The sequence below is a fragment of the Malania oleifera genome, chromosome 1, assembly GCF_029873635.1.
Source record: "Malania oleifera isolate guangnan ecotype guangnan chromosome 1, ASM2987363v1, whole genome shotgun sequence".
In the NCBI taxonomy this organism is placed as follows: Eukaryota; Viridiplantae; Streptophyta; class Magnoliopsida; order Santalales; family Ximeniaceae; genus Malania; species Malania oleifera.
The window spans coordinates 146,042,173-146,055,979 of record NC_080417.1 but is presented as its reverse complement, the minus strand read 5'-3'; the positions used below and the strand labels follow the sequence as shown (position 1 = coordinate 146,055,979).

The 13,807-nt window shown below is 35.1% G+C and overlaps 1 protein-coding gene across 1 annotated transcript in view; it reads left to right on the top strand.

Annotated features, from left to right (window-relative positions):
* The window catches only part of LOC131145607 (protein disulfide isomerase-like 5-4), a 61,287-nt gene extending 51,512 nt beyond the window's left edge, over positions 1-9,775 (top strand). The window contains exons 10-15 of the mRNA XM_058094785.1: positions 6,389-6,455; positions 6,917-7,063; positions 7,155-7,376; positions 8,971-9,132; positions 9,320-9,397; positions 9,508-9,775. Coding sequence (XP_057950768.1) covers positions 6,389-6,455; positions 6,917-7,063; positions 7,155-7,376; positions 8,971-9,132; positions 9,320-9,397; positions 9,508-9,585 — 754 coding nt within the window. The 3' untranslated portion in view covers positions 9,586-9,775. The remainder of the gene's footprint in view (positions 1-6,388; positions 6,456-6,916; positions 7,064-7,154; positions 7,377-8,970; positions 9,133-9,319; positions 9,398-9,507) is intronic.
* Positions 9,776-13,807: the final 4,032 nt, after the last annotated feature.

The window sequence follows — 13,807 nt, the reverse complement described above, 5'->3', positions numbered from 1 at the left end:
AATAGAGGCAACTGCATGGTGCTAGCATTGTCTATGGTTGCTTTTCATTTTTTATAAACCCTAAATTTTTTATCTTTGTCTGTATTGGATGGACTCAAGATAGATTATCCAAGGAGGACACTGCACTAGAGAAATAAGGGGTCCCTTAAAAAAAAGTGACATATGCACTAACATATTTCTTGTGAGAGTAGGGATCATAACATCTATAATTGTTTTGAGTTCTCTAGTACTTGACGAAGACACATTTAACAACACAAAAAGAGAACTTGTCTAGTATGTGGAACATGAATAAAACATGTGCAACCAAAGACATGAGACACGACAGAGATCATGGATGTTTTTGGATACACAATGAAGAAGGGTCTTTGCCCCCTTAGAACACTGGATGACCCAAACTAGTGTGCCATTGATCAAGAGAAACATCATGAGTAGAAATTAAGGAAGCTGTATACAAGAATTGGATCAACCACCACCACCATTGAAATAGTGCAAGCTGTTTTCTCAAGCCCTCCATTAATCCTCTTCTTTTTCTGGAGATCCTAAATAACAATGACAAGGAAAGAAGGCCATAAAACAATTATGCAATTTTGTTTGTTGACTATCTAATAATAAGTTCTAGCCTCTAGGGAAATATAGGCACATATAAGATAAAGGAAAGAGGCATAGAAGGAAACGAGACAATATTGCCACAAATGGAAATTGGTGTTATTGAACCATCTATAAGAGTAAACTTAGAGTGTAAAGTAGTGGGTTTCAAGGATTAAAATAAATTAGGACTACCTATCATATGGGAGGAGGCACTAGAATCAATAACATTGTGAAGAGGATGAAGAGGCAAGAAGCCCAATTCCTGTTGTACCTAAATGGCCCACAATAGCATTAGTTGTAAAAGAATGAGCTTGGAGAGTTGTTGAACCATGTGGACAAGATTGTTATACTCTTCTCAGCACATGGTAGATGATGCACCCAACTCCCCAGGGGAGTGGCTAGGTGCACTTGAACTTTCAAGTTTTAACGATGGAGTCACCCTCAGCAACAGGATTTATTAGCCCAAGTTGATTTTTCTTGAAGATCCCAACAACAATCAGCAGTATGATTTTGCTTGCTACAATGTGTGCAAATGCGAGAATTGCCATGACAAGCTCCTTAGCTAGATACATTACCTCTGCCTTCCAAACCCCATCTTTGTCCTTGAACACTTCCCTTACTACTAATGTAGGCAGTGCTAAACATGGCTGAATTATCGTGAGAAGAAGCTTGAGGGGAAGGTTTCAAGTCATCTTTGGTGATCCATTGGATTCTAGTGTATGCTTCAGTCATGGATGGTATGGATTCACAAGCAAGAATCTGATTGCGAATGGGTTGAAGCTAAGAAAATCTAGAAAAAAACTTGGCTGCCAAAAATTCTGTCCTTGCCTCTTAATCATCTGAATGTCAGAAATAACTAGTTGATAGATGTCTACTTCTTCCAACATACCCGTCAAAGTGCTATGATACTCACTAATGGACCTACCTTCTTGGTCATATTTGAAAAACTTCTTATATAGGTCAAAAATACAAGTTTGATTTTTATCTTGAGAGTAGCTTTCATGAAGATCATCCCATTCGGCCTTGGCTGTTCTATGAAACATCATATTCGCGGAAATTTGTGGCTCCATGCTATTCCATAATCCCACAAGCAATATATCATTCTCTTTCATCCAATCTTTTTAATCCTTGGAGTCTAGAGATGGAGGAGAATGCAACAAATACTTGGACTTACCTTTCGTGTTAATATACATGCGCACCACCTGAGATTGGAGGATCCAACCAATTTGATGGCTGCGGTATGTATGTTGACAGTATCAGCCAAATTGGACTTCGCTTTCGTGTAAATATACACGCGCACTACCTGAGATTACAACAGTTAGTTGGAGGATCTGACCAATTTGATGGCTGTGATATGTACTTTGACAGTTGGCTGAAGCTCTCTCTATAGAGGTCATGAAAACCACCCCTTATACACTACAATCAGCGCACACGAGTAATGAGAATGGACAACGCAGAAACTATGGAGAATCAGGCAGCCCACACAAGCACAATGGTTTAAAACTATATGGTAGGACAGAAGCTGCAGGAATTATTGCTGGTAGCAACTAGAAGACTGCAAATTCATTGAACACCAATTGAGACCACCAGAAACTGAAACAAGATTTTGAGCAAGCTTAACAATCATGAACATGTAAAATTAAAACAGCTTCATCATGCCAATACCGACCAGAACACAGCGCATGCAGCATATCCAAAACAGAGAATAACTGCTTCACATCAGCAAACCACCACAAACCAACAGCATCCTCTCAAGGATGCTGCACAGAAAAACCACAATGAAAAAAAGTCCCTAAGTGAATCTCAAACCTGCCAGAAAATCAGATTTGAGAATTAATTAGAGGAAGATAAGAGAAAAAATGAAAAAGCAGAGTATCTAAAGAAACAGCTGATAAATCAGATTTAGAGGTCAGTAATTCTCTGATACCATGTTGTGTAGTCAGAGATGGAGGAGAGAAGAAGAAAAGAAAAGAAAAGAAGAAGAAAGCAAGAGAAAAACTGAGGTTTCCTGGACACTTACGTACAGCTCCATGTGTACCCTCATATATATTATTAATAATAGAAGTCTTAAGGACAAAAATATCCCCACTCACACTAGCGAATTGCTGAAATAACATATTCTCTTCTAACACATTCATTTGGGGCTTGAAAATCAACTGTACATTTTACTCAAATTCAATTTTATTTTTTAAAGTTGAACCCAAGTAGTTCATTTTTATTTGGACATTTCCAAATTCGAAATACATAGGTCCAGATGGAACACAAATGTGTTTTCATTTCCTTGCCCCAAATTCTTTCCATATTGCAACAAAGGAACATATGTATTTCTTGTCCTGTCTTAATGCTGTGTAATGTGCATCTCTGCAAACTCGTGTTGCTGTATATGGACAGGCGCATAAGGAAACTGTTTGAGACTGCTGGTTATATTTTTGATTCCAGGTGTGGCACATTATCTCGTGTGTAGTAAGGTATAAATTTATAGTATTAGAAAGAGGAGATGCGGAATACTAGTTGCCATATTCTCTCTCTCTTGCTCTTTCTCTCTAAGTTCTAAGGGATTTGGCGCATTTCTAAAAAAAATTTCTTATTGGCCATACACTGTTTATCACTTCTACCTTCTTCATGCTTAGTTCAAAGCACATTTTTTGTTATTCCTTGTCATGAAGAAACTGAGTTTTGAAGAAACTGAGTTTGATCTTTGACTCATTGGCTAATCAATCTTGGTTTTTCTACCACTTTATAGGCCATATACCTATATCTATGCTATTTATTCTTGTTAAAAGTGCTTCTATGATTTTTTCTGGTTGCCCCTTTAGCAAAGTATCTGGTTTGATTCATCATGCCTAAACCCTAGTACCCCATTATCTTCTATGTTGTTTGCTTCCAAAATCTCCTATTTTCCTTTGTCATTGTGCAAGATTGCAAATTGTGAGCCATACTTTATCCCTCTTATTTTGTTTCTCTGATCCGAACTTTTCTTTTTAATCAGTAAAGAGAGATTTCATAAATAGGGCACCAAGGGGGTGCCGTCCATGTACAAAGAAAGAAAGAAAGAAAGAACAGAAAAATGAATCAAATGTGTGATACTATAGCTAAGAGGTCAAAAATTGTATCTGTCCAGCATTTACACCTCACTTAGCCAGCTTGAAAGAGTGATAAGCCATATATCCTTAAAAATTGTGGGGGAAGTAGTTCTTCATTCAAAAGCTCTAGCATTTCTCTCTTCCCATACAATCAAAAAATAGTGAGTGGGATCAAGGACAAGGCTCTTTTCCTTTCTCTATTCATAGAAATACCCTTCCCTGCCCAGGTTTCCTTTCCCACAGTTTCAGCAGTGTTCCAGAGCTGTCCTGTGAGAGCATCGACCTGATTCCAAAAATAAAAAAATGGTCCAGGAGCAGTGGGGCAGTAGGTGGTCAACAATTTCAGCATCTTCTTTGCATAGAAAGCATCTATTGACCAAGGTGAAATCCCTTGTCTGAAGATTATTAAGAGTGAGGATCTTCCCAAACCAAGCAAGCAAATTTGGTGCGACAAGAGTTTTCAAAATAGCTTTCTGTGGGAAATTAAGACTTTTCTTAGAGGGGCTATCTAGCTGGTTGTGGAAGGAAGTGACCATTAAGTACCATTTTGTTGAGCTTCCATAAAAGTACACCCGGATTAGTCCAATTGTGGACATTTCTGTATAGACAGCCATAAAAATCAGCTAAAGAATTGAGCTCTCAATTGGTAGAAGATGTGCAAAGAGGCAAGAGGCTGTGCTTTGCTTCCGCCTTCCCCTCCCCTTCTCTTGGTTTATTGTTTGTTCCACTGTGGTTGTCCAGCACTGTTCTCATCTTAGCATGGTTGTTACTCTACCTTCAATCTCAGTTTTTTAATTTTCTTTCTTATTTTTCTTTTTAAAAAACTTAAATCTGTGACTCTGTAATAACAAAATTGAGTTGGTTCACTTAGTAGGATAAGCTAAATACACTTATTCAATGGAGTGGTGTATGCGCATGATTGTCCGTGCGTGACAATGTAACTTGCTATATTGCTTGCTAACTCAGCCAGCTGACATGTCTTGCGCTGGCCCTGTGTCCATGAGTGTGCATGTGCGTATCTAAGATGGATTTAATATGGTTTTTATAGGTGAAACTCATATGTTTTATACTTTGTATCCTCTGACATGTTAAATTCTCATTGTCTTCAATTTCCCTCTTAGTCCTTAAGACTTGACAAAAGATGTGATTCCATTTACTACTATTTACATTTATAATTTAATGTCTTCACTGAGTTTCGATAGGTTTGATACATAACATGATTATCATTTATATTAAATTACAATATCATCGTCCTTGTTCTTTGTGGTGTTTGACTTTTTGTGCATATTTACATTTTCAATAAATTTCGATTTCTGTTGTTTGCCATGTTGAACGGCCCTAACTTCTCTGTACGTATATTGGTTATTCACTGAATGCCCTGTAAATCACTTAACCCTGTTTTTCTAGACATTCTAATGGCACTCTTTAGCTTGAAAATGAAGTGTTCGCCCCACCCCCACCCCCAATATAAAGAGATTAAATAACTGAAATCAGTTCTTGACATGTCTGAGCATACACAGACATGCCACTGCAGAGGTTATAGATGTACATTAAACATAAACTTAAGGGCATCCCCTCGGCCACAAGGCTCCCTGCTTTGCTAGGGTAGGGGGAGGGTTCTCACAGTGTACGCAGCCTTACCCCTGCTTTCTGCAGAGGGGCTGTTTCCCTGGACTTGAATCCATGACCAAATGGTCACAAAGGAGCAACTTACCGTTTATAGATGGACATTGATCAATTTAATTTGATATTTCTGAATTTACTGATATGTTGGCAATAGATTCAATTTATTAGGTGGTTAGATTGTTTCGGATGTGTTGAGTTAAACTTGTGATGATTTCATAATCATTTGCAATTGGATCCAATGCACTTTTAGTTGTTGGCGCTTGTAGCTGTTGCAATTCATTTGAATTTGCATAGACTAAAAAACTTGGAATCACCAATATTGGCTAGTTCTGTGCTACTCATGACATGCCTTTTGTTGTGCAGTTATGCAAGTAGAAATTTTAGCCAACGTTCGACCAAAAAAACAATATATAATATATAAAAGCATGAATTGGGGAAAGTTAAAACTGGCAATTGTCGTCAGACCAAAATCTGTGAATATCTTAATAGGAATTGTTAAAGCTTGATATACATTTTTGGCCCACAGCCTAACGGCTTTAGGCTTTTAGGTGAAGTGGTATTCTAACATGGTGTATCAGGACTGGTTACTAGGAGGTCCTAGGTTCAAGTCTTGTTGCCCACATTTATTGTTGTGTTCTGAAAAATTATTGTTTCCCTGTAACGGGTGTTATTTATCGTGTATTTATCTCTCCACGTGCTATTAACAGCTTATGCTTTTAGGTAAAGTTTTATTCTAACAGGAATAACTGCTTCTGTGGTTGAGAATTTGCCAGCATCTCCTGGCAACATAATTACAGCTTGATCTGACTAGAAAAAAGGAATAGAAATTAAATCTTAAGAGCATGTAGATATGTGTTCTGCACAGTTTTAACGTGTGAGCTAGTTTATGTGATGGTGATGCCAACTTATTATTGAAGTTTAAGAACATGGTGATTTATCTCAACTTATTAGTTCCATTTGAAGCATCTGAGTTAATTCTATCCCATCTCTATAGATGTACTGTCTGTGCCACTTCATAAAGTGCCAGTTCTAGCTTTTTAAAGTCTAGCTTTCATCATTCAGCCTTATTTATGGACTTTTTTCTGCCACAGGGATGACCATGGACAGCATGACCATGAAGCTTATTATGGAGATCGAGATACTGATAGTCTGGTTGCGGTATGAACAAACTGAAGTCTGTATTGGAATCACTCCATTCCATGTTTAAATTCATCCCTCTACCATTCAAATACTTAGTAGTTGACTCTTGACCATACAGATGGAAAACAAGTCGCTCAATACAGGCATAAAAATGCAAATTAGGAAATTTTTGTACCAGGATTTCTTTGTTATGCTTCCAATCTCATGATTTTAATTAGCTTCCTTATTTGGTTTGGGACTTGGCCCTATGTAAGAGGCTACTTTAATGTGCTTAGAGCCTTGGACTAGTTGCCACTGATTGATATTTAAGTTCTCTTGATTCCAAATTCTCTCTCAAATCCTCTAAAACCCTAACTTAAATTTTTTCCCTCTCAAATTTTCCTCCGTCTCCACTTCTGTTTCCCTTTGGCCTATCCCTACACATCTTTGCCTATCACAGAAGTTTGGCTTGCTTGATTTTTGGTTCTCATCTCTTGCAGACAATGGAAAGTCTAGTTGCATCTATTCCAGTAGAGTCTCAAAAGCTAGCTTCAGCGAATAAAACTAGCAATGTGACGCATGATACAAAAAGACCTGCACCATTAGCAGGAGGATGTAGAATTGAAGGTTTTGTCCGCGTTAAGAAGGTGAACATACACGCATGCACGCACAAAGATTTTTACAGCACAATTATATCTGCTAGGCTCTGTATGATTATATTTGCTTGGCACCATGCAGGTTCCTGGTGACCTTGTCATTGCAGCTCGTTCTGGATCCCATTCCTTTGATCCTTCTCACATGAACATGTCTCATTTTATATCCCATTTTTCATTTGGTAGAAATATTTCTCCGAAGGTGTTCACACATGCAAAGCAGTTGATGCCTTATTTTGGTCGAAGCCATGACAGGTTGAATGGCCAGTCATACATTAATCACCATGATTTGAATGCAGTTGTTACTGTAAGCTTCTCATTTTATATGAATATGTTAGTCTATTTGCTTCTATAAAGTTCTCTGCATGCTTAGCGTTAGTATGTCAATTTGATGATATGAAGATTGCTGCCAAATTGATCTGCAATGCTTATCTGTACCTTTCTACAAAGCCTAGAGAAGAATGTGATATTTAGATTTTTGGGTCCTTCAGAACAGTTTTTATGGATGTTCGTACATATGAAAATGGTTCTTTACATTTTGTTATCCCATCCTAAAAAGTTTTCTCTGCATATTATCCTGTTTTAATGACCTAACCATTTGTCCCTTCTCTTTTACGTAGAGCACTTAAATTTTTTTTTTCAAATGGTGAGAAGGAAAGTATATGGTGATGGCTTGTAGTAGGGCAAGAAGATTCATTTAGGTGATTTGTTTTGTGAATTTGATTTGTGGTTTTTGTCTTTCAGATGGGGCTATTAAGGTCAGTCTCATCCTTTACACAATGGAAATCAGCTCTAGGGCTGCAAATGAATTGAGCCGGAGCTGACCAGCTCAAGCTTGGTTTGATTGTCTGAAAGAGAGCTTGAGCTCAGCTTGAGCTGGAATCGAGCTTAAATTGTGTTGTACGAGCTTGGCTCGTTTAATAAATGCATAACTCAAGCTCGGCTTGAGCATGACTCTATTAAAGCTTGTTTATCATTAATAAACAAGCTTAGCTTGAGTATAACTCTGGCAAGTTCAATTTCAAGCTCAAATTCGACTCGATTAAGGCTCATTTCAAATTAATAAACATGTCAAGACAATAAATGAGTAAAAGATAATTGATAACTAGTACAGATATATATTTTAAAATTTAAAAGTTATATAGTTAATGAGCCTAACATTGAGTTAGTTCACAAATTTAAATATTATCCTGATGGGCCGAAACCAAAGCTCTTATTTTCTGTTGAGTAATAGTTCGAGTAAACCTTGAATTCCCTTTGAAAGCTTGATGCAAATAAAATGAATTTTTGTTCTACATCTTTGAGCTATAAATCCTTGTCTAATTCTGGTCATTGAATAAATTAAAACTTTGATGAATAACTAAATCATTTCTTTTCTCTATAAGTTATTCTCTTCCCTTTTCTTGGCCTATTAATAATGAACGGATTTTTCAAATGCATAAAATAAAAAATCCAAGGGCTTTTGCTACTGCAACCTTGGCAGTCATGATATTTTTCTTGTTTTTAGGTATTTCATGAGTACTAGCCAGTAAACGAGCCAAGTATGACTCATATCGAGCCAGCTCGCAAGCCTAGCAAGCCAAATATGATTCATCTTAAGCTCAGCTGGTTTAGATGATCATCTTGAATTTTGAGCTTGAGCTCGGCTCATTTAATTTAATAAATAAGTTCGAGTGAGCCATTATCAAGCCAAGCCACTGACTGAGTAGCTCATGAGCGGCTCGGCATGTTTGCATCCTTATTCAGCTCACAATAATCAGACTTAAAACTTCTATATCTGCATTTTTTTAGAATGTTTGCAGGCAATTCAGTAGTTATATAGTTGCTGGAATGTTGTGTATTCTCTTTAGTGTTTTATACATAGCATATTATTCACTTATCCCTAATGACTGAGCTTGCAGATAGAGCATTATCTTCAGATTGTGAAAACAGAAGTAATAGCACAGAGATATTTGCGGGAGCAAAAATTGGTCGAAGAGTACGAGTACACGGCCCATAGTAGTATGGTGCAGAGTATGCATGTCCCAGTTGCTAAGTTCCATTTTGAGCTCTCTCCCATGCAGGTTTGCTAGAATAAAATTTTCTAGTTCTTGTGTTGAGATATGATTTTACTCGCTTTTGTTTTTCCAATTGCATTGAACATAATGGAAGGACAGATTCATATAGCCGACCCTATAGCGTAATTTTTGCACTTTAGGCTGCTGCTGCTCTGCTTTGTCATTTCTTAACTCTCCTGCTGTTCTGGATCAGGTCTTAATAACAGAAAACCCTAAGTCCTTCTCTCACTTTCTCACGAATGTTTGTGCCATCATTGGAGGCATTTTCACGGTTGGTGTTTTTCCTTTGTGTTATTATTTCTCGTTTTTAACTTTTTTTAAAATAAAAGAATTATCATCTGTAAGTGTAATTATCAAACATTCTTTTCTTGTGGTTTTCAGGTTGCTGGGATATTGGATTCGGTTCTTCACAACACTGTAAGACTGATGAAAAAAGTTGAACTAGGCAAAAATTTTTGATACAAAGATGAAAATTCTCCCCATATCTTATTTTTCTCATAGCCCAGTCAGCTGGGCAGATAATATTATGGTTACAGTAGCAGTGTAATTGTTCCTTTTTTTTTTTTATGTGCAATGAAGCGATAGAATGTAACTGTTAGCCATTTCTAGTTGACAATATATAAAATGATTAGCCCAGTTCCATGCACAATTTCATTTTGAGAAATTCTATTCATTTGAGTGAGACGCAGGCCCATCCCCTGTTCTTCTTTCCTCATCAGCCCACGATGTTACGGGGGTCTTTGATGTTGAGTTGCTCACTGTCGCAAAAGAAAAATGAGAAGAAAAATGAAGGGAAGAAAGGATGAAATTTATTACTTTTCCTTTTCTCCAATAATGGTGATAGCCATCCTGTAGATACGAGCATCCTCAAAGTCTTCCTATAATTTTTAATTCTTCTTTTTTAAAAAGCAATCCTTTTCAGTTACCTCCACAGTATACGCATTCCTTGCAAGTAGGTCTGTCAATGAGCCGAGCTGAGCGAAATTTCAGTATGCTCAGCTTTGATTTGGTAAGAGTCGGAACTTGACTTGGACTCAAACTATACTCTATTTGAGTTCAGAAAGTTGGGCTGGCTTGGGCTGGGGCTTGAGTTCGGCTTATTTGTTATTGTGTCAAAATTTTTATCTTTCTTCTCAAGCAATTGAACTAGTATTGGACTCTTAGGATTGGATCAACTTAATAAGCTTATTAACGAGTTCATTAACGAACTCCTTAACGAGTCTAATAAACGAGCTCATTTAAGCTAGTTATTGAGTCGCTCAGGAGCCGAGCTTGACTGTGGTCACATTCGGCTCGTTTACAAATCAAGCCTAGAGACTTATTCATTTGGGTGATAAACAAGTTCGAACAAACCCTTATTGAGAGAGCAACTTGATTCGTTTGCAGCCTTACTTGCAAAGTATTGCGAAATGTTACTATATATATATATATATATATATATATATATATATAATATTAATTATGTAAAAATTAAAAGGTAGCTGTAGGAGAATATTAAAAAAATTCATAACTACAATTACCTTTTAATTTTTACATAATTAATGTTATAATTAATCCATGACTAACAATTGTAAAAATATTTTTTATAACACTCAGTTCATTACTCAAAAATCTTAAATTAGATTTTTTCAGAATAAAACAAGCTAAATTTATATGAAGCGTAATAAAAAGATACCAAATTTTACAATTATTTTTTTAAAAAAATTATATGGAAAATGCTAATTTATTTTAAGTATGATTATTTTCAAATTAAAATATAATTTTTTTTAAAAAATATTTATGTCTTTTTACTAAAACAATAGAAGATATGTATCCATAAAATTTTTAAAAATTGAGAAAATTCAACTATACCCTTTGCACACACAATCTTTGGTGACCGGGGAGCCGTAGTTTTTGACTTGAGGGCAAAGAATTATTTTTTTTTCTTTACCTTTCCCTTTGAAGAGATAGTTTTTGGATCATTTGGAAGGATTTGACAAAAATCTGAACTGAGATCAAGATCAACAGTTCATTTTGACTGTTAGCATAATCTGAGTCCCCTGATTCTTCCAACTGCTTGATCATTTTGATTAATTGAGCCTTCATTTTTCCTGACTTTGAAGATTTTAATTTTCTTGAAGAGGAGACTGAAATGATGTCATTATTTTTGAGGACTTTTAATCTATCCTTTGATTTTAATAGAGAACCTTGAGAAATTGGAGATTGATTCATTTGCTGGATGAGCCATGAACAAACTTGTCTTTCAAGTAAAGTAAATTTTTCCCACCAACAAACCTTGAAAATTTTTCTTACAATTTTTGAAAAACATAAAGTACTCTCTTCTGGCGAAACAAAAATGTAATCTTAGCAGAAAATCCATGTAATTACAAAGTTTGAACAAAATTGTAGGAACTTGAAAGAAAGGTCAAATTGATCCTGAGAGAAAATGGAATTCTTTTGAAACAAATCATGATCATCTTGAATTGTTTCTAGGAAAATTTCTTTTTTAGGACCAAAATTTTTAAACAATTTGAGAAACTAAGTTGGGAAAGTTTTGCAAATTTTTGAGTCAAAATGTATAAACCAAAAATGAGAATAATTGCGTGAGAATAATTGCGTAAGAATAATATATTTGACCAAGCGTGAATGTAGTCTTTGTAGTCAAAAAATTGTGGAATAAAAACCCCTTTAAAATGTTTTGAATTTCTTGGATGAGATCCCCATTCAGAGGGAGAAATAATTTTGAAAATTTTGAATTTTGAAAAGTTAATTTTAGTAGAATCATGAAGATCGTAATTATGATTGATTACGACCGAATTAGTTTCTACTAGAATTAATTAGTAAAACTTCCTATTTTTCAATGGATCGGGAGTGTCAAAATGGCACCCAGTGAAGAAATAGTTCTTGATTACTTCAAAGGGAGTAGAGTCATCCCATTCGGGTTTAATAGGAATGAGATCTTTGAAGCATTTTGAAAAATATCTTTTCGTAACATATACCTTTTGAGTTTGGGCCAAGGAGGACTGAGCTTGATTCTCTGTAACATCTTTAAAAGAAGGAACTTGAGCAGTTCAAGGCCTTAAAAAGGGATTGAACCTATTATGAAAAGGAATTTCTTTCGAAGGTTGGGTTTTTGGGTCTTATGAAGATTGAGGTTTTGAATAAAGGTTTTTAGCTGTGATTCCTGGCATTTGGACCAGTCAAAAAATCCCTTGTAAGGAAGTTTGGAATTGAATTTGAAACCCCTTTGATAAATTCTATTTGAAAATCAAATACAGACAATATTGCTTGCCATCTTGCAAATATTTGTTTTGAAACCAAATTTTTAATAACCTTTTCAATAATGTTTTTGGCACTTGCACAATCAGTTCTTAGCAAAAACTCTTTGTTGAATAAATCATCTTGAAATTTTTGAATGCATAATACTATTGATAAATTTTTTTTTTTGATGGTTGAATAATTGATTTCAGGTCCTGACCACGCTCTTGAATAATAGCTTACTAAAGTTTCTTTTGAATTGACTCTTTATTTAAGAATACCCCCAAATCTAGCATCAGAAGCATCAGTTTCAACAATCATAAAAGCTTTAGGATCTAAAAGACTAAGACAGGGAAGGGTTTTAACTAAAGCTTTAAACTTGATAACAATTTGAGTACACTCATCAGACCATGCAGGAGGGTTTTTCCTAAGTCTTTTGAATAGTGGTTTGACTAAAATCCTGATATTTGGAATGAAATCTGTAACATAGTTGAGACATCCTAAAACCTTTGCAATTGATTTTTATCTCTAATTTCATTAGGAAATTTATTTATAAATTCTAATGATCTCTGTATTGAAGTGATTTTATTTTGATAAATCTGATGACCTAAAAATCTTATATTAGTTTGAAATAATTTAATTTTTGGTTGAGAAACAACCAATCCATTTTTTTTGACAATATCATAAAAAACATTGAGATGTTTGAAGTGTTGACTTATTGATTTAGAGTATACAAGGACATCATCTATGTAGACAATGGTAAATTTTGTATAAGCATTGAAAATTTCATTCATAATATTTTGAAATTCCGAAGGTGCATTTTTTAATCCAAAGGGCATTACGTTCCATTCGTAATGTCCAAATGGTACTGTAAATGCTGTTTTATAATTGTCTTCTTCTGCAATTTGAATTTGCCAGAAACTTGACTTCATGTCAAATTTTGAATATATTGAAGTTGTATTTAGTCTATTGAGTAAATCTTTTTTGTTAGGTATAGGGTATCTAATACATTGCAATGCCTTATTTAATGGTTTGTAGTTAATGACAAGTCTCGGTGCCCCTCTTTCTATCTCAGCTTGATTCTAAACATAAAATGCTGCACAACTCCAAGGAGATCTACTTTTTCAAATTAATTTCTTATTAAGTAAATCTTGTATTTCTTTTTTACAGTATTCAAGCAAATCTTTGTTCATTTGAATAGGTCTTACTTTTGTAGGTATTTTATCTTCTGTAAAATCTTTCGTATAAGGTAATTTAACAGAATGCTTCTTCCTATTCCAAAAGGCATTTAGTAAGTTCGAACAAACTTCTTTTTCAAGTTTTTATTTGAATAAATCAATTTGAGATTTGATTTCTGGATTTTGGATTTGTTCTTCTATTTTCTTATGATAAATTTCTCTTGATAAAGATTTTATATGTTTTCTTTTATTCAATCATAAGTCTC